Here is a 19046-nt window from a genome sequence, read left to right as displayed (position 1 = left end):
ATCCATCCTTGGACCTTGTCTCTCGTGTTTTGCACTCCAAGTGTCTTCCAGTTTCTTCAAATAATTCTGTTTTTTATTATCCTGAATGTCCACTTGCTAAAAGCCATCAACTGGCTTATTGTAATAATCAGTCCACTTTAACTAGGCCTTTACATTTGCTTTGTGCTGATGTTTGGGCCCAGCTCCCTACGTTTCCAGACTTGGTTATAAATACTATCTTTCTTTTGTGGACCAATTCACACATTATACATGGTTTTTTCCACTCAAACTCAAATCTGATGTTGCCAATATATTCACCACTTTTTTACCATATATTGAAAGATTATTCAATACCAAATTAATTACTCTTCAAACTGATGGTGGAGGAGAGTTTAAGCCTCTCACCTCCATTTGTCAAAAATTTGGCATTACACATCGTTTCTCTTATCCTCACACGTACCAACAAAATGGACTCGTTGAGCGAAAACATCGACATATTGTCGAAACCGGATTTGCTCTTTTGGCTCATTCCTCTTTACCCTTTAAATTTTGGGCAGATGCTTTTGAGACTTCTGTCTACTTAATAAATCTTCTCCCCTCACCAATCATCAAAAATAAATCTCCTCATTTTCTTGTCCATCACTCTGAGCCTGATTATAAATTTTTTAAAGTGTTTGGGTGTGAATGTTGGCCTAATCTTAGACCCTATCTCTCACACAAACTCAATTTTCGGTCTGCCTCTTGTGTTTTCCTTAGTTATAGTCATTTTCATAAAGGCTATAAGTGCTTAGATGTGAGTAAAAATCGTATATATATTTCTAGGGATGTAGTTTTTAATGAGGCTTCCTTTCCTTTTTCAAATCCTCAGCCCATTACACTTGCTCATTCCCCTGTTTCTAAAATTGTCCCCTTACCAATTCTACCTTCATCCATACTTGGACCAGGCCCAAGCCCAATCATTCCCCTTCATGTTTCCACGCCCACATCATCTTCAAGCTCGCATCCCACTCTTCCGTCTGAAACTAATTCCTCTCCCACTCTATCTTCATCAGTGCTCATACCTCCACGTTCTCCCATCATCACACGTACCCAGACCAACTCTTCCAGACCCAGAACCTTCACTGACTCATCTCGTTACTGTTTCACTACCACTATTTCAGTTCCTGATGATCCATCAAGTTACTCAACTGCATCTAAATTTGCTGATTGGCGAGCTGCTATGCATCAGGAATTTTTGGCACTATAGCAGAACAATACTTTGACCTTAGTTCCTCCTTCTCCCACAGCTAATGTACTCGGTTGTCGATGGGTCTTCCGTACTAAAACCAAAGCTGATGGCTCGCTTGACAGAAGAAAAGCACGTTTGGTCGCTAAGGGATTTCACCAGCAACACGGTTTAGACTATCACGAGACCTTCAGTCCTGTGGTCAAGCCATCCACAATCAGATTAATACTATCTATTGCCGTTACTCGTGCTTGGCCATTAAGACAGCTTGATATAGAGAATGCTTTTCTACATGGTTCCTTAACTGATGAAGTATATATGCAGCAACCTCAGGGATTTGTGGATCCAGGTCATCCAAACTACATTTGTAAGTTGCACAAGGCCATCTATGGCCTCAAGTTGGCCCCGAGAGCATGGTTTGCTCAGCTAAGCAGTTGGTTGCTTGACTATGGCTTCAGTTCCTCTAAAGCAGATCCCTCTCTTTTCATATTCAACCACAATGAAGTTCAACTTTATTTTCTGGTCTATGTTGATGACATATTGCTCACTTCATCTCATCAGTCTGCTATTGATACTCTCATTCAAAACTTAAGTCGTGCCTTTCCAGTTAAGGATCTCGGCACTCTCTCCTACTTTCTGGGTCTTGAGGTTGATCATCTGTCAAATGGTTTACTATTGTCTCGGAGGAAGTACATCAAGTCCCTACTTACTCGGAGCAAGATGCTTTTTGCAAAATCCATTTCCTCTCCTATGGCAACCTCACTAAAGCTGTCCAAACATGATTCACCAAACTTTGATGATCCCACACTATGTAGAAGCATCGTTGGAGGCTTCAATACTTGTCTTTCACTCGGCCAGAAATTTCTTTTGCTGTGAATAAGGTATGCCAGTTCATGCACAACCCAAAGACCACACATTGGACTGCTGTCAAACGTATTCTAAGGTACCTCAAGGCTACAATCAATTTTGGTCTGCTCTTCAAACCACAAACCAGTTTTCAACTTCATACATATTCAGATGCGGATTGGGGAGGCTGTCCCGATGACCGTCGATCCATTGGAGGCTATTGCATCTACTTGGGTCATCACCTCATCTCGTGGAGTTCAAAAAAACAGAGCACTGTGGCTCGCTCATCTACTAAGGCAGAGTACAAGTCCCTTGCCTCCTCTGCCGCAGAAACCATATGGTTGCAGACTGTCCTTCGTGACTTAGGCATACCTTTGTCCAAAGCTCCAAACTTATGGTGCGATAACATAGGGGCCACGTACCTCTCAGTGAATCCAGTATATCATGCCAAGACCAAGCATATGGACATCGATTTCCACTTCGTAAGAGATCGGGTCGCTACCAAAACTTTACAAGTTAATTTCTGCAGTTCCAAGGATCAAATAGCAGACATGTTTACTAAACCAGTTGTTGCAGATCACTTTCATCATCTTCGAACGAGTCTCAACGTGGTTGATACCCCTTTGGACTCGAAGAGTCGTATTAGCATAACTGACTTAACACTAGAGCATTTCAACAAACAGCAGACGAGCATGCACTACTCGTCAACTGTACCAGAGAGGTTGAGTAGTGGGTCACGCCATTTACAACAGACACACGATATTCCTTCTAGAATAGCACAGTAGACAAATCTGTTATTATTCTCTCAAGTTATTGTAACAGTATTATTCCTTTATTCTTGTCCTATTCTGTGTATAAATACCACAAATATTCAATGAGAAATCAAGGAATTTTTTGCATATTCTCCTTCTGTTGACAAGGTGGTCTTCCTCTTTGATCACGAGATGGATGTCCAGTACTCAAGTTTGCAGATGGCTCAAAAAGATTGGAAGTGTTGTTGCTACAAGAGAGATGAGACATTCGACTTTCTTGAATCATGAGTAGATTATATAATTCATGAGAGGTACCAGGCTCAGCTCAAGTAGTTATGGAGGTGATAAAGGATTCGTAGATGGTCCAAGACCATTCAAGAGATAAGTCACAAATTCTTTATCAGGTAGTAGATTTCCAGTGGCTGAAAGAGTGTCAGCTAGCATACGCACTTTGCTAAAATAGTCTGAGATGGATTGGGTCACCTCGAGACAAGTTGGTAAGTTGAAACCGAATTTGGAAATCTTTAGCTTTTGAGTGGGAGCTGTACATGGATTCAAGAGCTAGCCAAAGCTCACGAGATGTAGTTGCAGAGGCAGCATGCCTAATGACTGACTTAGTGAGGGAAGAAAAAAGGATGCTGAGTATTAACTGATCAGTCCGTCTCCATGAAAGGTAAGAAGGATTGGATTGAGTAGTGGAGGAAGAAGAAGCATTTTGTGTAACTAAGAGAGTGGGAGAAGGAGCTGTTAAAGTACCATCAACATAGGAAAACAGGTCTTGGCCTCTCAAATATGCAGAGGTCTAAACTCCCCATATGATGTAATTTTCTGGGTTGAGTTTAATGGTGACTATATGAGAAAATGAGGACGTAAGGGAGGGAGGAGGTGTGCTGAGGTTGGTTGGTTTAGTGGCCATGGTGAGAAGAAGGATCAAGAGACTACTAGTCAGCAGCTCTGACACCATAACAGAATGAAAAGAAAAAGGAAGACCATGTTTTCTGTAAGAGAAATACTTTAACCACAAAAAGATCTCATAAAAGTAAATCTACAAATTGACGTGGTTTGATGTAGAACATTAGATTGTAGAGTTACTTTTATTGTAAAATAGATCTAACGTATCATATAAAGCCATATTAGTTTATAGATTTACTTTTGTAAGATCTCTTTCTATAATGCTATGTATTTCATCGAAACGGTTTACAATGTGTACGTCTCTTTTATATAGACATCAGTACAAGAGTAAGAAAAGGCAATAAAAAAAGAAACGGTTATAGCAGTGGACCACTACTAACAAACTAAGGAATATTTCCAGAATCTTCTATGGCAGAAGTGGACGTGGCAGAGTGAATTTTCTTTGGCTGTGCACCTGCATTGTTCTTTGTATTGTGTAGGTTGATATTAGTCAAATATTAGATCTTAACCAAAAAAAATACAAGTGTAATAATTAACCTATGGGAAACAAAATTTAATATTATAATACAATGAGACCAACTCAAACGCATTTTGTAAGTTCTCTTCCCAACGGGATGCAGTCTGGCCAATGCCTTCCTAGCAGCTTCACAGATAAATCAGCATGCAAAGAGAACAACTGGAGATAAACCCAATGGAGGGTATATGTGCAGATGGCAACAGGGCCTCATCTCAAATATACAAAATTGATGAAGCCAGATCCCAAGGACCTCGGAAACCCAGATAGCCCAAAGACAACGAAAGCAGTCATCTATATTTTTCACCATTAACCAGCAATTCCATCACCAAGTCATTCCAAGAGTCAATTGGCCCTGGCAAGCACCAATGTAAGCAATCATTCTGAACTTTTGCATTCTTATCTTTCCCAAAAGGATGGAATTTCCTGTAGGGTCCCGGGTGCCCGTCCGGCCGCAGTACCGAAAGGCGGGTTGTATCTAATAGCTTCAAAATTACCCCATTTTCAGACCCTACACCTGCAGCCTTCTCAACTTCTTCTAACTCGATGTCACGCATTATGGTGTCGACATCTCTTATCTCAATCTCGCCATCCTTGAATGGCACTGTTCGATTGCAGTACCCTCCGCTGAACCACTCTCCATTCTCAAAGTGATCAGGTGTGGTAGTTCTGAAGAAGACAAATGGCTTATGGTTGTGGTACTCATCATGCATTACAAAGTTGAGAACCAGCTGAAGTGCCTTGCGGTATGCATAGTCAAATCCTAGCTCCGTTAAGTTCTTTCCAGGGCAGTAATGACAGCCTGCGATGGTGTTGTTCTCATTGTAAATTGCTGTTTTGAGAAACCATTTTCCACCGGCAATCACCACGTAATCAAAGTTCTTGTATTGATCCGTCCATTTTTCGTCAAGTTTGTCAAGGTAAAGCTGGACTTCTGATGAAGACACGCCATTCATGTCCTCGAAGATTGCTGCTTTAACAAGGAAAGGAGTCCATATTACTGAAAGCGTGAAGTTGTGAGCAGGAAAATGCCATCTTTTGGATCTGTATTCCTCATCGTGGTAGACCTCAACAGCTTCTTCGACCTGTGGAACATAATCATGGAAGATTGATTAGTTGCATAATATGAAGGACCAAACTGTTAAAAACTGATAGGAGGATATGTATCTGAGGCTCTAGAACCAACAAAACATCGATGGAAACTTCTTCAGACAGCAAAACTAAGTAATCATGACAGGTACTGGCAGTAGGTCCTAGTGTAACTTTATAATTACCACACTTCTTTAACGCTAATATGTTTGGTAAGTGAAGTAATATGAGATTATTTCACTACTATTCGCAATCAGTTCATTACTACTATTTTTCATTAATTTTTCACTATTATTTACAAATTATCTGAGATAACCTTAACATTCAAACGTAGCCCGAAGATGATACAGATAAGAGAGAACTACCTCACTACTATTTTACAAACAGATCACTACTATTCACTATTTTTTCACTATTATTCATAGATCATCAGAAATCATCTCAACATCCAAACATAACGCGATGATACAGATAAGAGAGACCTATCCCACTTTGCATTTTCTCCCAGTCGTGTAAACCCTTTTTATGAAGTACCCAGATTGTTTCCAGAAAGATGGTGAAAATGGATCCGCATTAAGGAGAAATGAGAACATAGAACACTGTCAGTAGTTATAGAAGTTGTTGGTTTCCTTGCTTCTTTCTGTTCCCTTATTCTAGAGGACTTGATTTAAATAACCGGAATCGTGCTGGTCACTATTAGTGCTAATGACAAGTGCAGACGAAAAACCAATTACAGTAACAGTAATGCCCTCACAACTAATTATTGACTTTCAAGAGAAAGCCAGTACTCCACATGGTAGGTAAACCTGCTTAGCCAAGCCAAGACAAGACACCACAACCTCTTCAGAGCAGTAGTCTAACATAAAAGGGACAGCTGTGCTCCACAAATGAAATCAGCATTGATGGTTGAAGTTGGATTATGACAGTATCCTTATGATCTACCAGCACAGAAAAAGAACTGAAAAATAAGAAGAGTGGTACCTAAAATGTATAATATTCATAATTTTGAACATATCAATATCAATAGCTTAGCAGTTGTTGTGTGCCAAAATCTGATATTTATAAGCAAAACATAAACTTCAGCTTAAAAGTGTACCTGAGAGAGGATACAGAGTAAAGACTGCACATGGTTACGAGAGATGGAATCACCAATAAACGCCCAAGATTTATCCCTCATAAGGTCTAGAAATCTGTGAGAATTGAACCTTGGTAATTCACAGTCCCTTGGATTCCACCTCCAGTAAAGATAACCTGAATCTGGCCGTCCATTCCTGATACAATTTTGATGGTCTTCAATCACATGGCAGCTCTCATTGGTGTAAGCTGGGCCTGATTGCTCAGCTATCCAATCTCCCTTGAATATATCACATTTTACTGAAACTATATTGCGTAAATTAAAATCAATAGAAATTAATGTATGATGGAAGATCATGGTGGGCAACAGTCAGCAGATCCAACAGTATTAAGGAATTAAACTCGAACAAGAAACCACTTTCATATACATTCTTGGAGATAGATTTCAGATATAAATTAGCATAAACTACACAAGTTTGTTAGTGCCCAACAACTGAAGAACCAGTGAGTAGTTGAGCTTAATGATCTGGCTGGACTGCAATGTGAATTGCATCAGTTTCACCTCACAGAAAGATGGTAAAAACAGGAAGAAGTAAATAAAAAGATTCAAGATCCATTTTTAAGTTAATCATTCATGCACATCTTAACATAAACAAAAACATATATATTAAAAAGATGGAAGACTTCCTTACCATTCTCAGATGGGCAGCTTTCATTTTGAGGGAATGGAGAAGAAACAGGCGCTTCAATGGGAAGAGAAACAACAGGGGACCCTGTTCTCTCCTCTGCAAGAGGGGGTGTCTCTATGTTTGAAACAATCCTGATAGAATCAGAGGATAAAAGGCGAAAAGCAAGACCCAATACGAGAAACGAGATGGCAAACTTCACAAAGACATGATTGTGTTTCTGGAGTGATAACAGTTTCGAATCCCACCTCCTTTCCTTCGCCATTTTCGTGTCAGAAAGACCAAGAAAATCTCCGAGCAGATACAGAAAGAAGAACGCAAAAAGAAAAACTAAAGTGGCATTACTTTTCACAACAGAAAAATCGGTGTTTTAGCATGAAAAAGAGAGAAGGTTTTATTACAAAGGACGTGTACGTGTGTCGTCTTTTCGCTCCCTTGCAGCTAGCTGTCGCCGAGTAGATACGTTAAACCCGTTGGAATTTCGACCTCCAAAGATTTATGAAGCCATTCACGGCCACCGAGGCTGTTAAGACAAAGACAATCGTTATAAAAAGCTTTTGGCACCAACCCATGCGTCTGCGGAATTGGTGCATGGGGGTACATGAATCTGCAGCTGAGCAGAGAATATTTGTCACCCAGTCCATATCCAAGTATATTGTTTGCTCTGATTGTTTTGGTAGCAAGTTGGAAAAGGCAACAAACAGAACATCATGATCATGATGGATCCGAAGCACATGTCTTGTTTCTCATCTGAACATTTTAGTGCATTGTAGAGTGGATGGATGGCTTCTTTTTCAAAATATAAATCAGTAGTAAATGCAAGTTGGATAGCTCAAGCACAGCTGTCTGCAACTTCAATTATCTGACTGCTTTAAAATGTTAACATCATAGGTGGACCACCTCTCCCACCCCATTAATAATATTTAATCATTAAAAATAATTCTCAATATTTCTAATAATACTTTTTTTCATTTTAATTTTTGCTTTTTTTAATCACAATTAGTGATGTGATAGATTTCAAGTTTGTGTCATTTAAATTGTTAATAAAAGAAATTAGTTGAAATGGTGCATCACAAAAAGTAACATTACTCATATTTACATATAGATAAATATTTTATTTATAAAAATAAATTTACAGACTGATATTATTTGATATGGTATATTAGATTGTAAATTTACTTTTATAATAAAGTAGATCTAACGTAGCATATGAAGTCTTATCAGTTTGTAGATTTATTTTTGTATAATCTTTTTGTAGTTATAGTACTTCTCTTACACTTAATTGGTTAATCAATTTTTGTTTTTTTTTTAAAAAAAGGTTGAACACCTTGATTAAATAATTTGAATAATGGGAACATTTACATTTAAGATGGAACAAATGTACAAGGTTTGGTATGGGGTTCATATCAGTCAAAGTAGAAGACCAACCACACCCCCAACAACATGTAGAGTGGAAAGAATTTTAGACGTTAAACATCCTTAATCATTGATTAAGATGCTTAAACTAATATCAGGAATGATAATTGATCTCAACTAGTGTCGGTCCATGCAGGTCCAAGAAATTGATTGTTAAAATACAGATTGTATTTACCCAAAAAATAAAAATTAAGTATTGATTGGTCCATGAACTCTAAAAAAGTGAAATTTTTAGTGTGTGACATTGTATGATTGAGTTTGTAAATTCCTTGAACATTACATGAAGAACAATAATAGCTTGACACTTGTCGATTAACAAACATGTAAAAAAATTTTGAAATAGAAACATTGCATTTTTTTTTTTTTTACATTTTAAATTAATATGTCAAAGTATTTTAAAGAAATCAAATAATTTGAAAAATTAAAATAAATTGGAGAAATCGGAAAAAACGAGTGCCACCCTGCACCCATTCCCGAGCTATAAGTAGGGAAGAATATATTTATAAAATATTTTTTTATGCATCAGTTATTATTCACTCTCACATTTCATACCTGACAACTTTTTATTTATTTTTTTATAAAATGTTAGGTTTGTGCAGTTAATATATAGTAGCTGATAAGAAAATTATTCCAGAGGGTGAGAAATGCACATACTTTCTTTCCTTTTCAACACTTATTTCTTTCACAGCATCCATATATAACGATTAGATTCACGAGTTGTCTTCGTGCTTTGTAACAATTACAAAGAAGTAGTGGGTGCGCATGAGGAGATTAGAGCATGCAACTTTGCATTTTTGTTAATTTGTTGCTACAAAAGAATCATATTTCAATTAAATAAATAGGTTTCTAATAAAATTATCAAAGATTTGCATTTCTTGCCTAAACCCAAAACATTTCATTGCTTTCAAGTTCTAGATGTTAATGAATCTCACGTCCTGTTGAGAATGTTTGTACCGTTTCGCCCGTCTATCCCAACCGTCCAAGCATTTAATTGGAGTCTGCAGAACTTTACCATCATCATCATCATCATCTCTATTTCTTTTCTCTAACTCGGTGGTTTTTTAACATTTAATATCAGCCCATGGTTACTCCTTGTTTAAATTTCTTGGAAAGCCGGAGTTCATTGTTTGGCCGGAAAGAAAACGAAAAGATTGACCCACCACACACGAAATAGCGACGAACCTGCCCATGCATGCTAGGAGAGGGTAGCATGGAGGTGCGAGCGCGCACCCAACAACATGCAGGCAGGCAGGGTACCTCCTTGGCTTGCCCCCGACATGCACAGCTTGCAAGGTTCTATCCTTTTTATTGGGAAAGCAAAAAGCTTTTAAAAGAAGCGTTTTCCGTCTCAATTTTAGTCCTAAGTTCAATTTCACCGAGTCAATCTCAAAAAACATACTCTTTTTGCTTCTCTTTCCCATCTTTTATTTTTGGGCCCACTTGAAAGGGCCATAGGTGGGCCTCATGAATTGAAGGTGGGCCAACCATTAGCCATAAAACTTTAGGGCCCAGTGTCTAAACATTGGTCTTTGTGCGTTTGTACCATATAGGCCAATGATTGGTATGCCATATCTCCTTAGGAATTCCAACTTTAAACTAGATTACGGTTTGAGTAAATTCCGCTGCTCAATCCTCTTTTACAAAATAGAAAAGTCTATTATACCGCTCAAATTATATTCTTTGGTTTGACGGCTCGGTTTTTTTTTTTTTTTTTTTTTACCGAATGATGAAGAAAGTGATTTTAAATGTATTGATGTATTTTTTGATTTTTTAAAAATATTTAAATACATTAAAAAGATGTGAATAAAAAAATGAAAAAAAAAAACTAGTTTTACAACTAGCGATAATACCGATAGGTGCTACTCGGGCGGCAGAGTAGCACCGCTCTTAGAAAATAAGATCTATTTTCGATTTTGAATTTTAAGATAGAACTAACGCTACTATCTTATCACATTTTCCTTAACATTGTTTATCAATAGTTAGATTAACTCTTATTTTTTAAGATAACAAAGTTAATGATTGATAGACAATCTCATATTAAAAATAATACGATATAAATAAGATGACAATTTAATATATAACATATTAATCCTCCTAATTAGGAAAGTAGTTTATTTATGATTGAAAAACTATTTACTTTTTTGCTAATCATTTATAGAAAATACTTTAACCACAAAAGAATTGCACAAAAGTAAACTCACAAATTGATGTAACTTGATCTAGTACATCAAAATGAAACATTATTTTTATTTTAAAGTAGATCTAACGAATTTCATAAGATCATATCATTTAAAGCTACGCCAAGAGATGATAAGATGATAATAGTTAAAAGAACAATTATTAATATTTTGTGAATTAATTAATTAATATCTTTTTATTATAATCGAATTTCTTCGGTTATATTTGTTATAGAACATCCTCAAGACTTTCTTTTACTCCTACCCATAATTAATGTAATTTATAGGTAGTTTTAATTTGTTTTTGAAGAAGGCAAGAGGATCGGTTTTATATTTAACCCTAGAAAAAACATAGGAGAAATTATTTCAAGTTGTTCATCGGCTAATACCATTAACTGGGAAACAGAATTACTAATATGACCATACCATTGCAAAGTAAACTTCAACCTCAAGAACAACAAATAGCACAATACAATTTACAACAATGAAACGAAACCAGGTCAAGGGAAACAAACCAAGTGATTTAGTGATTTACATATAAAAATACAAAACTGTGGTGTGCAACAAGCCGATCAATCCCTTCAGATGAATCAGGCATGACAACCATCCCATGTTTAGCAGTAGATATATGGCTTTCAGACGCCAGTGGTGGAACGATCATCCAAAATCTTTATTATTCATGTCCATCAAGGTGAGAAAACTTCGTGCAGATCCTCCAAAAGAATTTGTTAAGATGGTTTTTTGTTTTTCCAAATCTGGCACAGGACGGCTTACTATTTCCAACATGTCAGAAGTGGCAATAGAACTTTTGAGATTTCTATTGATTACGATCTCTAGGAGCCTTCATGCCAAATCCATGCTTTGCCTTCTCAACTCTGTTCAAAATTTCAAGTCAGACGTGCTATGCGTTGTTCTTGGATACCCACAAGTGTTCAGATATTAGATGAATAAATATTATACATTTGTAGATAGATTCAAGGCAACCGGAAATGCCAGATGTTCTTGTAAAGTGCAAAATAGATTATACCATGACCTTAGAAAATGATAGAGGATAAGGTCAGTCCTAGAACAGAAATAGCAGACATTTTTCTTTTCATGCAATTGAATAATAGGATTGATGTGAATAAAATTGAAAGTAGAATTGGTTTTGTAGACATGTTGCTGCCACTCAAGTGGCAGGAGTAGTGCAGTACATTATAAACTGAATGTAGCAGATCTATGATGCGGCAGATGGAATGATGCATATGCTACACTGAAAAATTGTCTTTGAATAATTTTTTTTTCCCTTTTTTCTTAACAAGTTCAACACACACTCCCCCTTGTGGGTCTCGAACACAAGACCTCCCTCTCATCTCATTCCAAATTTCTTAAATGCTAAAACCAGCTCATTGGCATAGATATTAAATCTATGTTCTAGTATATGCATGACCAAATTTCAATTTACATCTTACAAAACTGTTAAATGTTTCCAAGAATATAGAAGATTATATAACCCATCTTTGCGGCTATTGTTTATCTACTCCCCCATCAAATTGAATTATTGAACACGCCATCTCTACTGCCCTTGGGTCACCAAGAAATGCTATCTCTGATTAAACAGTGATGATTTCCTCATTGTCTTACCATTTATTTGTCTCCAACCTAGATAGCCTCTAGCTATTGCTTAATATTTGAAGCAAGTGAAAATGCAACATCGAATCTTGAATAGTGAAAATTCATCTAAGAAGACATGCATTGAAAGAATCATTATCCTGAGCAGATTTTGTTTTTTATAAGTATTATCCTGAGCAGATGACTACAGCAATTTGCATATTTCAAGTAATTAATGGCTGAACAGAATTGAGGAAGAGAAATATCCACAAAAAAAATGGTACTTACGTTGGGGCAAGTTTGCCAAGGCCATCTAGCTCTTCACCAGTGTCTTCATCCAGGACACCCCCAGAAATTTCAATGATGTATGATCTATCTCTAGCGGTTGGAAGCCCTCTATTAGCAAGCAAATCTAAATCTTTTTGGTGAAGCTCTCTTCCATTTACAAAAACACCAGTATTTCCTCCAGCACAATTATCTGGCATGGGATAATTGAACTCTTCAATGAATGGCTGCAAGAGAGATATCATGAGCAATACAATTACAACCAGGAACAAAACCAGCAACATATGACTGGTGTTCAAATACTGCTTTTATAATCAGTTGGTCTTACAGGAATGATTCCAAGACAAGGTCCACCCATTACACCCCAGAATCCAGCTCGGGAGTCATACCTGGTTTTTAACAAATTGAAAGAAAAAATTTTTATTAATAGAACTGGAGTATTAGAGACAAGTATGAATTTCTGTTGATAGCCCAGTTGCAACAGCAAATATTTCGATTTCCAGGCAAAAGAATTAAATACAATCCCCGTAAGGCAGATTGATTTCTATGATATCAGATATCCAAATGAGGAAACAGTTAGCTGAATCCAATGCCCACAATGAAATTCATTTTCAGCATAAGCATTACTATTATTGGTCTTTACTGTTATTACTGATCACACAACTTTGTTACTGTTTCCCTTAGCATAGGCACCGTAATATCTCTCACTATACAGTACTACAACAAAATTAGTGTTCATTTGAAGCATGCATGTCTGGAGGATTGACACAACACAGGCTTTTGAATGTATACTCACCAATATTTTCCAGGTTGAATTGGTCCAGCACGCTTTTCAGCCTTCCTAAGAACGCGGTCTGGTATGAGATTCCCATTTACAGATACATTACTTCTGCTACGTTCATCTGTTTGGTTAGATCGGGAAAAATCCTTAAAGCTCTTCTTGATAATATTTGCAAAAAAGGATTCACTCCCTTTGTTTCTTGGCCGATCATCTTCTCTGCTTGCATCTCCAGAATCTTGAGAGACGCCTGTGTTGGAGTACTCATTGAATGATACATCCATCTCAGTTGCATGTGATGCCTCTTTTAAAGAATTCTGGCGTGAGGTAGCCTTGCTAGGTTTCACTTTCTCTTGGTCTGAACGACTACTTCTGTTTCCTTTCGCAAACCGGTTCACTACATTGTTATTAGAAGAATTGTCAAAATGTTCTTGAAGAGGTGAACCTGGAGGTGGCGGAGATAGAATGACTCTGGTTGGTTGCTGAGTGGAGTTGTCTTTTGAACCAATTAAGACTTCTGGACCACTTTCATCCTCAGAGGGGCTTGGGGATGAAGAATGAAAGCTTCCCATCTCTCCAGCCTTGTTTGAGTTCAAACCCGTGCCCATAGACAATGAAACAGGTTCTACATCTATAGACTGAAAGTTGTAATCAGATTCATCATAATCATCAGAAGAGAAATTTGCTTTGGTCCTATTCATGTGGCCATAAAAATGTGAAGAACCGCCTTTAACCAGTTCACTAGAACTACCATCGCAGTCTATGGGAATATCCTTTGTCTGTGCATGAACCGAAAGGACTAGTTTCTTGTCGATTACAGCAACATTGATTACCGCAGAACAGGCCCCACACCGCATTTTTTGTTGTTTCTTCAAAGTAACAGGCACTTTCTTGGGCAGTTGAAGTATCTTAAAGCAATTATAACATGTTAGGAAGGGTGCACCACCTGCCATGGGACGGCAATGGCGGGCACCACTAGCTACCACAACCCTACGAGGATGGCAACAAACAAAACCACCCATCTCCGAATTAAGGTCACTTGGCCATCTTGTGTGGTGTTGTGGATCGCTATTGCTTGATGGAGGAGGAATTGTAGAATTGTGAACAACTTGACCAAATGCCCCAGGTTTCTCGTGATGGTACGTAACGGGATGGTTTGGGACATTGGGAAATCTTTTATTACTGAAAGAAGGGGCAGGTGCTGGTGCTGAAACTCGCTGAAGTGTGTCATAGCAATGTAAACAAGAGCAAGAAGGCTGGTGAAACATTGAGTTAGTTGGGTATGGCTCAAATGATTCTGGATTGTGATCAACATATTGTCCAGAGAAGTATGGATGCAATGGTGGGTGTGGGCATTGACTAGGTAAGTGGTGCGAAGCTCTCCTCAGCCCTTGAGATCCAAAAGGATCTCCCAATCCAGGATTATGATTAGGATTGTGCATCGACGGGTAGAAGCCATGCATGGCCATTTCATGCCTTTTTGTACAAGGAAATGGATCAGGCCAATAATTGGAATAGGGTTGTCCTGCCACATGCTTATCATGTCCAGAGAACTGCATTGAAGCCCTATTCAATGCTGAAGGACCATTTCGAAACCAATTATCACACCCACCATAAGGATCTGGAGGAACCGTCCTACCATCAAGTGGAACCTTCTCTGTTGGTTTATCAACCACATTACAAGACCGACTAAGTTGATCCTTTAGCTCATCCAGCTTCCTCAAAAGTTCGGCTCGATCTTGTTCAAGATACTTAACCCTACTAACCCGATCAGGGTCATTATCATTCCTCGACAATTCCCCATAGCTGTAAGAAGAGTCCACATTGTAATTTGATGGGCCCTCATCAGGATGGTTTGAAGTTGAAAACCTCACACCCTCAACATTACTTTTTTGGTTTCTTTGGAACCCGTCCATCTCATCTCTCTCCCCAAATTTCCAATCAGACATCCATCCTGACCTTTGAAACCCACTTGTCGATTTTATTTCAGAATTACGTTCCCCTTTATCCCTTCCCATTGTATCATTCTTTTCTGAATCCCTTTGACCACATCCCAAAGGGTCACCATTTGGCTTAACATCTGTATCAGAAGCATCACTCAAATTAACCGCTCCTTTATCCAAGTAATTGTCTGATTTTGTGGAAAGTCCGCCTACCCTTTCTTCATCTGACTTATCTGACAAAGCAGCATCTACTTCGCAATTCTTTTTTTTGGCTGCAGAGTAAAGAAATAAGTATACTACATTAACGTTTGGATAAATAAACTGATTTTGGGGCGGAAAGAAAACCGGGTCATGCTCTATGTGGTTGCAAGATCAAACAAAGGAAATGGTAACTGAAATCTTAAACCAAAAGCTTACAGATTTCTTTTGGCATCAAGAAAATTTAAAACCAAACCCTATTGTGCTAATAGTTGTGCTGATGGAATTTCTTGCCCATGGGTTATTTTGGTTACGGAGAAATGGTAGATACAAAAAATATTACGAAGTTTCGGACTTTTAAGGAAATTGAAACGCACATAGTTCCAAATGTCACTCTCTATCCCTCCCTCCCTCTCCCTCTCTCTGTGCTCATTTTCTCATAAAGCAATAAACAGTTGCAGAATACCATTCAATAGGTGGAAAAGTACCTCGAAGAACAGCACCACAACCACCGCACTGATAAACAGAGTAATCAGCGAGCTCCGGGAGGAGATTTTCGCACTTTGGGCAACGAACCAGCCGTACTTTAGCCGAGTCCGCCATTGTTGACAACCAAAAGAAAATTCGAACGAATCCAAAAACCTAACAAAAAAAGAGCGAATAGAAAATATTAAAATGGAGTAAAACTGTGTATAGTCAACGAATGGTTGCTGGAGACTACAAGGGAAAAGACAACACATAAGGGTAAATTTTTTCTACAGGGAAAAAAAGAAAAAACCTTGAGTGGTTAACCAACAGTTTTCTCAGGAATCAAACAGAGGGAAGAGGAAGACTGAGAACTTTTGTGTTCTGAGAAAACTGAGTTTATTCTCTGTTCATGATTTCGGATTAAAGCGAAAGAGTTGGACTTGCAGAGAGAGAGAGAGCCAGCGAGTTCTTGGAACGGGCTCCAATGTTGTATGGAAATGGAAATGGAAATGGAAATTGACCGGAGAAATGCAATTTCTTGGCCAAAAAAGCGACGAAACCAGTTAAAAGTTAAAACGACTCCGTTTCTAATAAAAACCTTGGCCACATCAACTTCCTTTCGAGAATCGCCCATCTATTGTCTGGCCTGCAAAAAGAAAAGAAGAAACTAATGGGACCACTTTATGCTTTTATCCGAACATCAAAATTGGACTAAGGTCGGTCCTCTACCCAATTTATTTCCTATTTATTACTATCAAAAATTTTAAAGATACAATAATAAATAAAAAGTGTTTCAATAAAAATAAATATATAAATTGATATGATTTCTTATAATATATTAGATTTATTTTATAGTAAAAATAATTTTATAATTTGACATATCACGTCGAGACATATTAGTTTATGAATTTATTTTTTAAGATCTCTTTTAACTAAAGCATTTCTATTCTCGTAATAAATATCGTAGGATTCAGTTAATGTGTTCTTTGCTCCTTTTTGGATCAAATAAACCCATTAAACTTTCAATCATTACTTTTTATTTCATTCATGTTCAATAGTCAAGATAATTAATATAGTAAGTTCAATACTCATAGAATCTTAACGATGAATATTATTTTTCAATTGTTCAATGCAAGTTGTATTTCGTTTTATAAATTCTTTCATGCATCAACAATCTTATTTTTAACATGCATTGTTTTAATATGATTGCTTTCTTTCTACAACATCTTTTTTTTTTTTTTTTTGAGAAGAAGAATGATGTTTATTCAACTTATTACATTAAGTGATGCATACAAGGAGGGACTCCCTCCAAAATAATGCTCTTCTCAAAGATTTTAAGTATATACTTAGCCATACAATGAGCTAAATTATTGAAAATTCATGGAACAAAAACAACTTTTCATTGCTGCAACTTCTGAAGTATAACTTGAATGTCTCAGATAATGATGCCTACTAAACTCCAGCTTTCATTCACACCATTGATTTCATCAATAACATTGTGAGCATCTCCCTCAATGATCACATTTTACAGCCTCAATTGATCACATAGAATCACTACTTTTAGAGTAGCAACTGGCTCAACCATTTTTGCCTCTGGGAATAATTATTTGTTTGGCTGCAAAAATGCCACCACATTCCCTTCTTAAATCTTAATCTCTGATGATAACCCATATCCCCATTCTACAGTTTGTGTGATCAACTGCTGCATCCCAATTCACTTTTAGCATGGTGGGAGGAGGAGTTGTCCATTGAGTTGATACCTGCCTAGCATTGACACTTGTTGTAGAATCCCTTTGATGTACTACCTGGTAATCACCTACCACTTGAACTGCAATATGAACAATAGAACCTGGTGACAGAAACTTTTCTTCAAAAACAAAAGCATTTATTCTCTTTCATACCTGATAAACAGTGACTGTAAAGATAGCCAGATCCTTTTCACTTAATATAGGAACTAGAGATGACACCAGTCACAGAAATTAGTATACATTGTCTGCATTTTTTGTAGCTTTCTAGAACAAGAGCCCCAACCATCTTGTGCAGAAGGACATGACCACAATGCATGAATTATAGACTCTGGCTCCAATTTGCAAATGGGACATAAAGGAGAGTCAACAATCTTCCTCTTGTACAGATGGCAAGGATTCATGACAGGCCCTCCAAAACATAATTCTCACTGCACTCGGGACAACAACTAATCTCCGGAGCATAGCCCAAACCTCACTTTTAATCGATTTAACATAAGGTTGCCCCTTGTCTGATGCCTCCATTTCACTAAGAATGTGATAGGCACTCTTATTTGTAAATTTGCCATATGTTGTGCATCTCCAAATCAACTTATCAAGAGCTTTACTAATACTAATAGAGATTCTACTAATAGTTGCCACCTCTTTGTCCGAACAAAAACTTGTTATTGTACCTTTCTTAACAATGGTAAAATAGAAAACAAGGGTAATGTTATCTTTATACTTATTTTGCCTACTGTTTTACTACTTAGCTATTTTTTTATTTTTGCTCTTCGAATCTCGATTAAAAATCTTAAAACATAACATTCTTGCATAATTTAGAAAAAAATAAATTAAATTAACTCATATAATCATGTAAATTAATTAAAAAAATAAATTTAATTTTATAAAATCTGACCTTCTTTTGCTCTTTGAGTTAATTTTTATACAATTAAATTTATTTTTCATCAATTTGCATGATTATGTTGATTGATTGAAATTATTTTCTTTTAGATTATACAAGAAGATCATGTTTTGAAATTTTAAATCCAAATTCAAATAGCAAAAAGAAAAAAGAAATAACTAGATACTAAAATAGTAATAAATAAAGTGTAAATGTATCATTACCCAAAAAACAATATCCATTTAGAAGTTTTACGAGTAATGTTATATATCACACTCTCATCCTATTTTGATTATATTAAGTAGTATGTGACACATTTATCACCATTAAATGATAAATAAGTATATAATAAATGATTATTTAATAATGATAAATATATCATATCATACTTAATAGAATGAAAGTGAAATAGTAATATGATATATAAAAGTTTTCCATCATAAAACAGTCAAAGCTTAAAAAGTAGGGGAAAAAACATCTATTTAA

At 36.9% G+C, this 19046-nt stretch overlaps 1 protein-coding gene across 2 annotated transcripts; it reads right to left on the bottom strand.

Moving 5' to 3' along the window:
- Positions 1-4218: 4218 nt before the first annotated feature.
- Positions 4219-16467, bottom strand: LOC121247632 (protein trichome birefringence-like 25). 2 transcript variants are annotated; one of them, XM_041146025.1, is made up of 6 exons: positions 16243-16467; positions 15953-16106; positions 13342-15538; positions 12874-12934; positions 12549-12772; positions 11079-11545 (listed from the first exon to the last, which is right to left on the bottom strand). In XM_041146025.1, the coding sequence occupies exons 2-6, from the start codon at positions 16065-16067 to the stop codon at positions 11488-11490; spliced, it is 2655 nt and encodes an 884-aa protein (XP_041001959.1). In that variant the 5' UTR covers positions 16068-16106; positions 16243-16467; the 3' UTR covers positions 11079-11487. The 2 variants fall into 2 exon arrangements, with proteins under 2 accessions (XP_041001960.1, XP_041001959.1); XM_041146026.1 differs by lacking the exons at positions 11079-11545; positions 12549-12772; positions 12874-12934; ... (1 more) ...; positions 15953-16106; positions 16243-16467 and adding exons at positions 4219-5313; positions 6414-6697; positions 7084-7540.
- Between the last annotated feature and the right edge of the window lie 2579 nt (positions 16468-19046).

Source organism: Juglans microcarpa x Juglans regia, chromosome 1S (assembly GCF_004785595.1).
Source record: "Juglans microcarpa x Juglans regia isolate MS1-56 chromosome 1S, Jm3101_v1.0, whole genome shotgun sequence".
Taxonomy (NCBI): domain Eukaryota; kingdom Viridiplantae; phylum Streptophyta; class Magnoliopsida; order Fagales; family Juglandaceae; genus Juglans; species Juglans microcarpa x Juglans regia.
This window is presented reverse-complemented; position numbering and strand designations above follow the sequence as displayed.

Bases quoted from the DNA above. Each gene is read 5' to 3' on its own strand.
- LOC121247632 (XM_041146025.1), bottom strand. From the start codon at position 16,067: ATGGCGGACTCGGCTAAAGTACGGCTGGTTCGTTGCCCAAAGTGCGAA. The intron at 12,935-13,341 runs GTGAGTATACAT...GTTAAAAACCAG, and splicing joins ATTCAACCTGGAAAATATTG to GTATGACTCCCGAGCTGGAT. The intron at 11,546-12,548 runs GTAAGTACCATT...AATTTTGAACAG, and splicing joins CTTGGCAAACTTGCCCCAAC to AGTTGAGAAGGCAAAGCATG.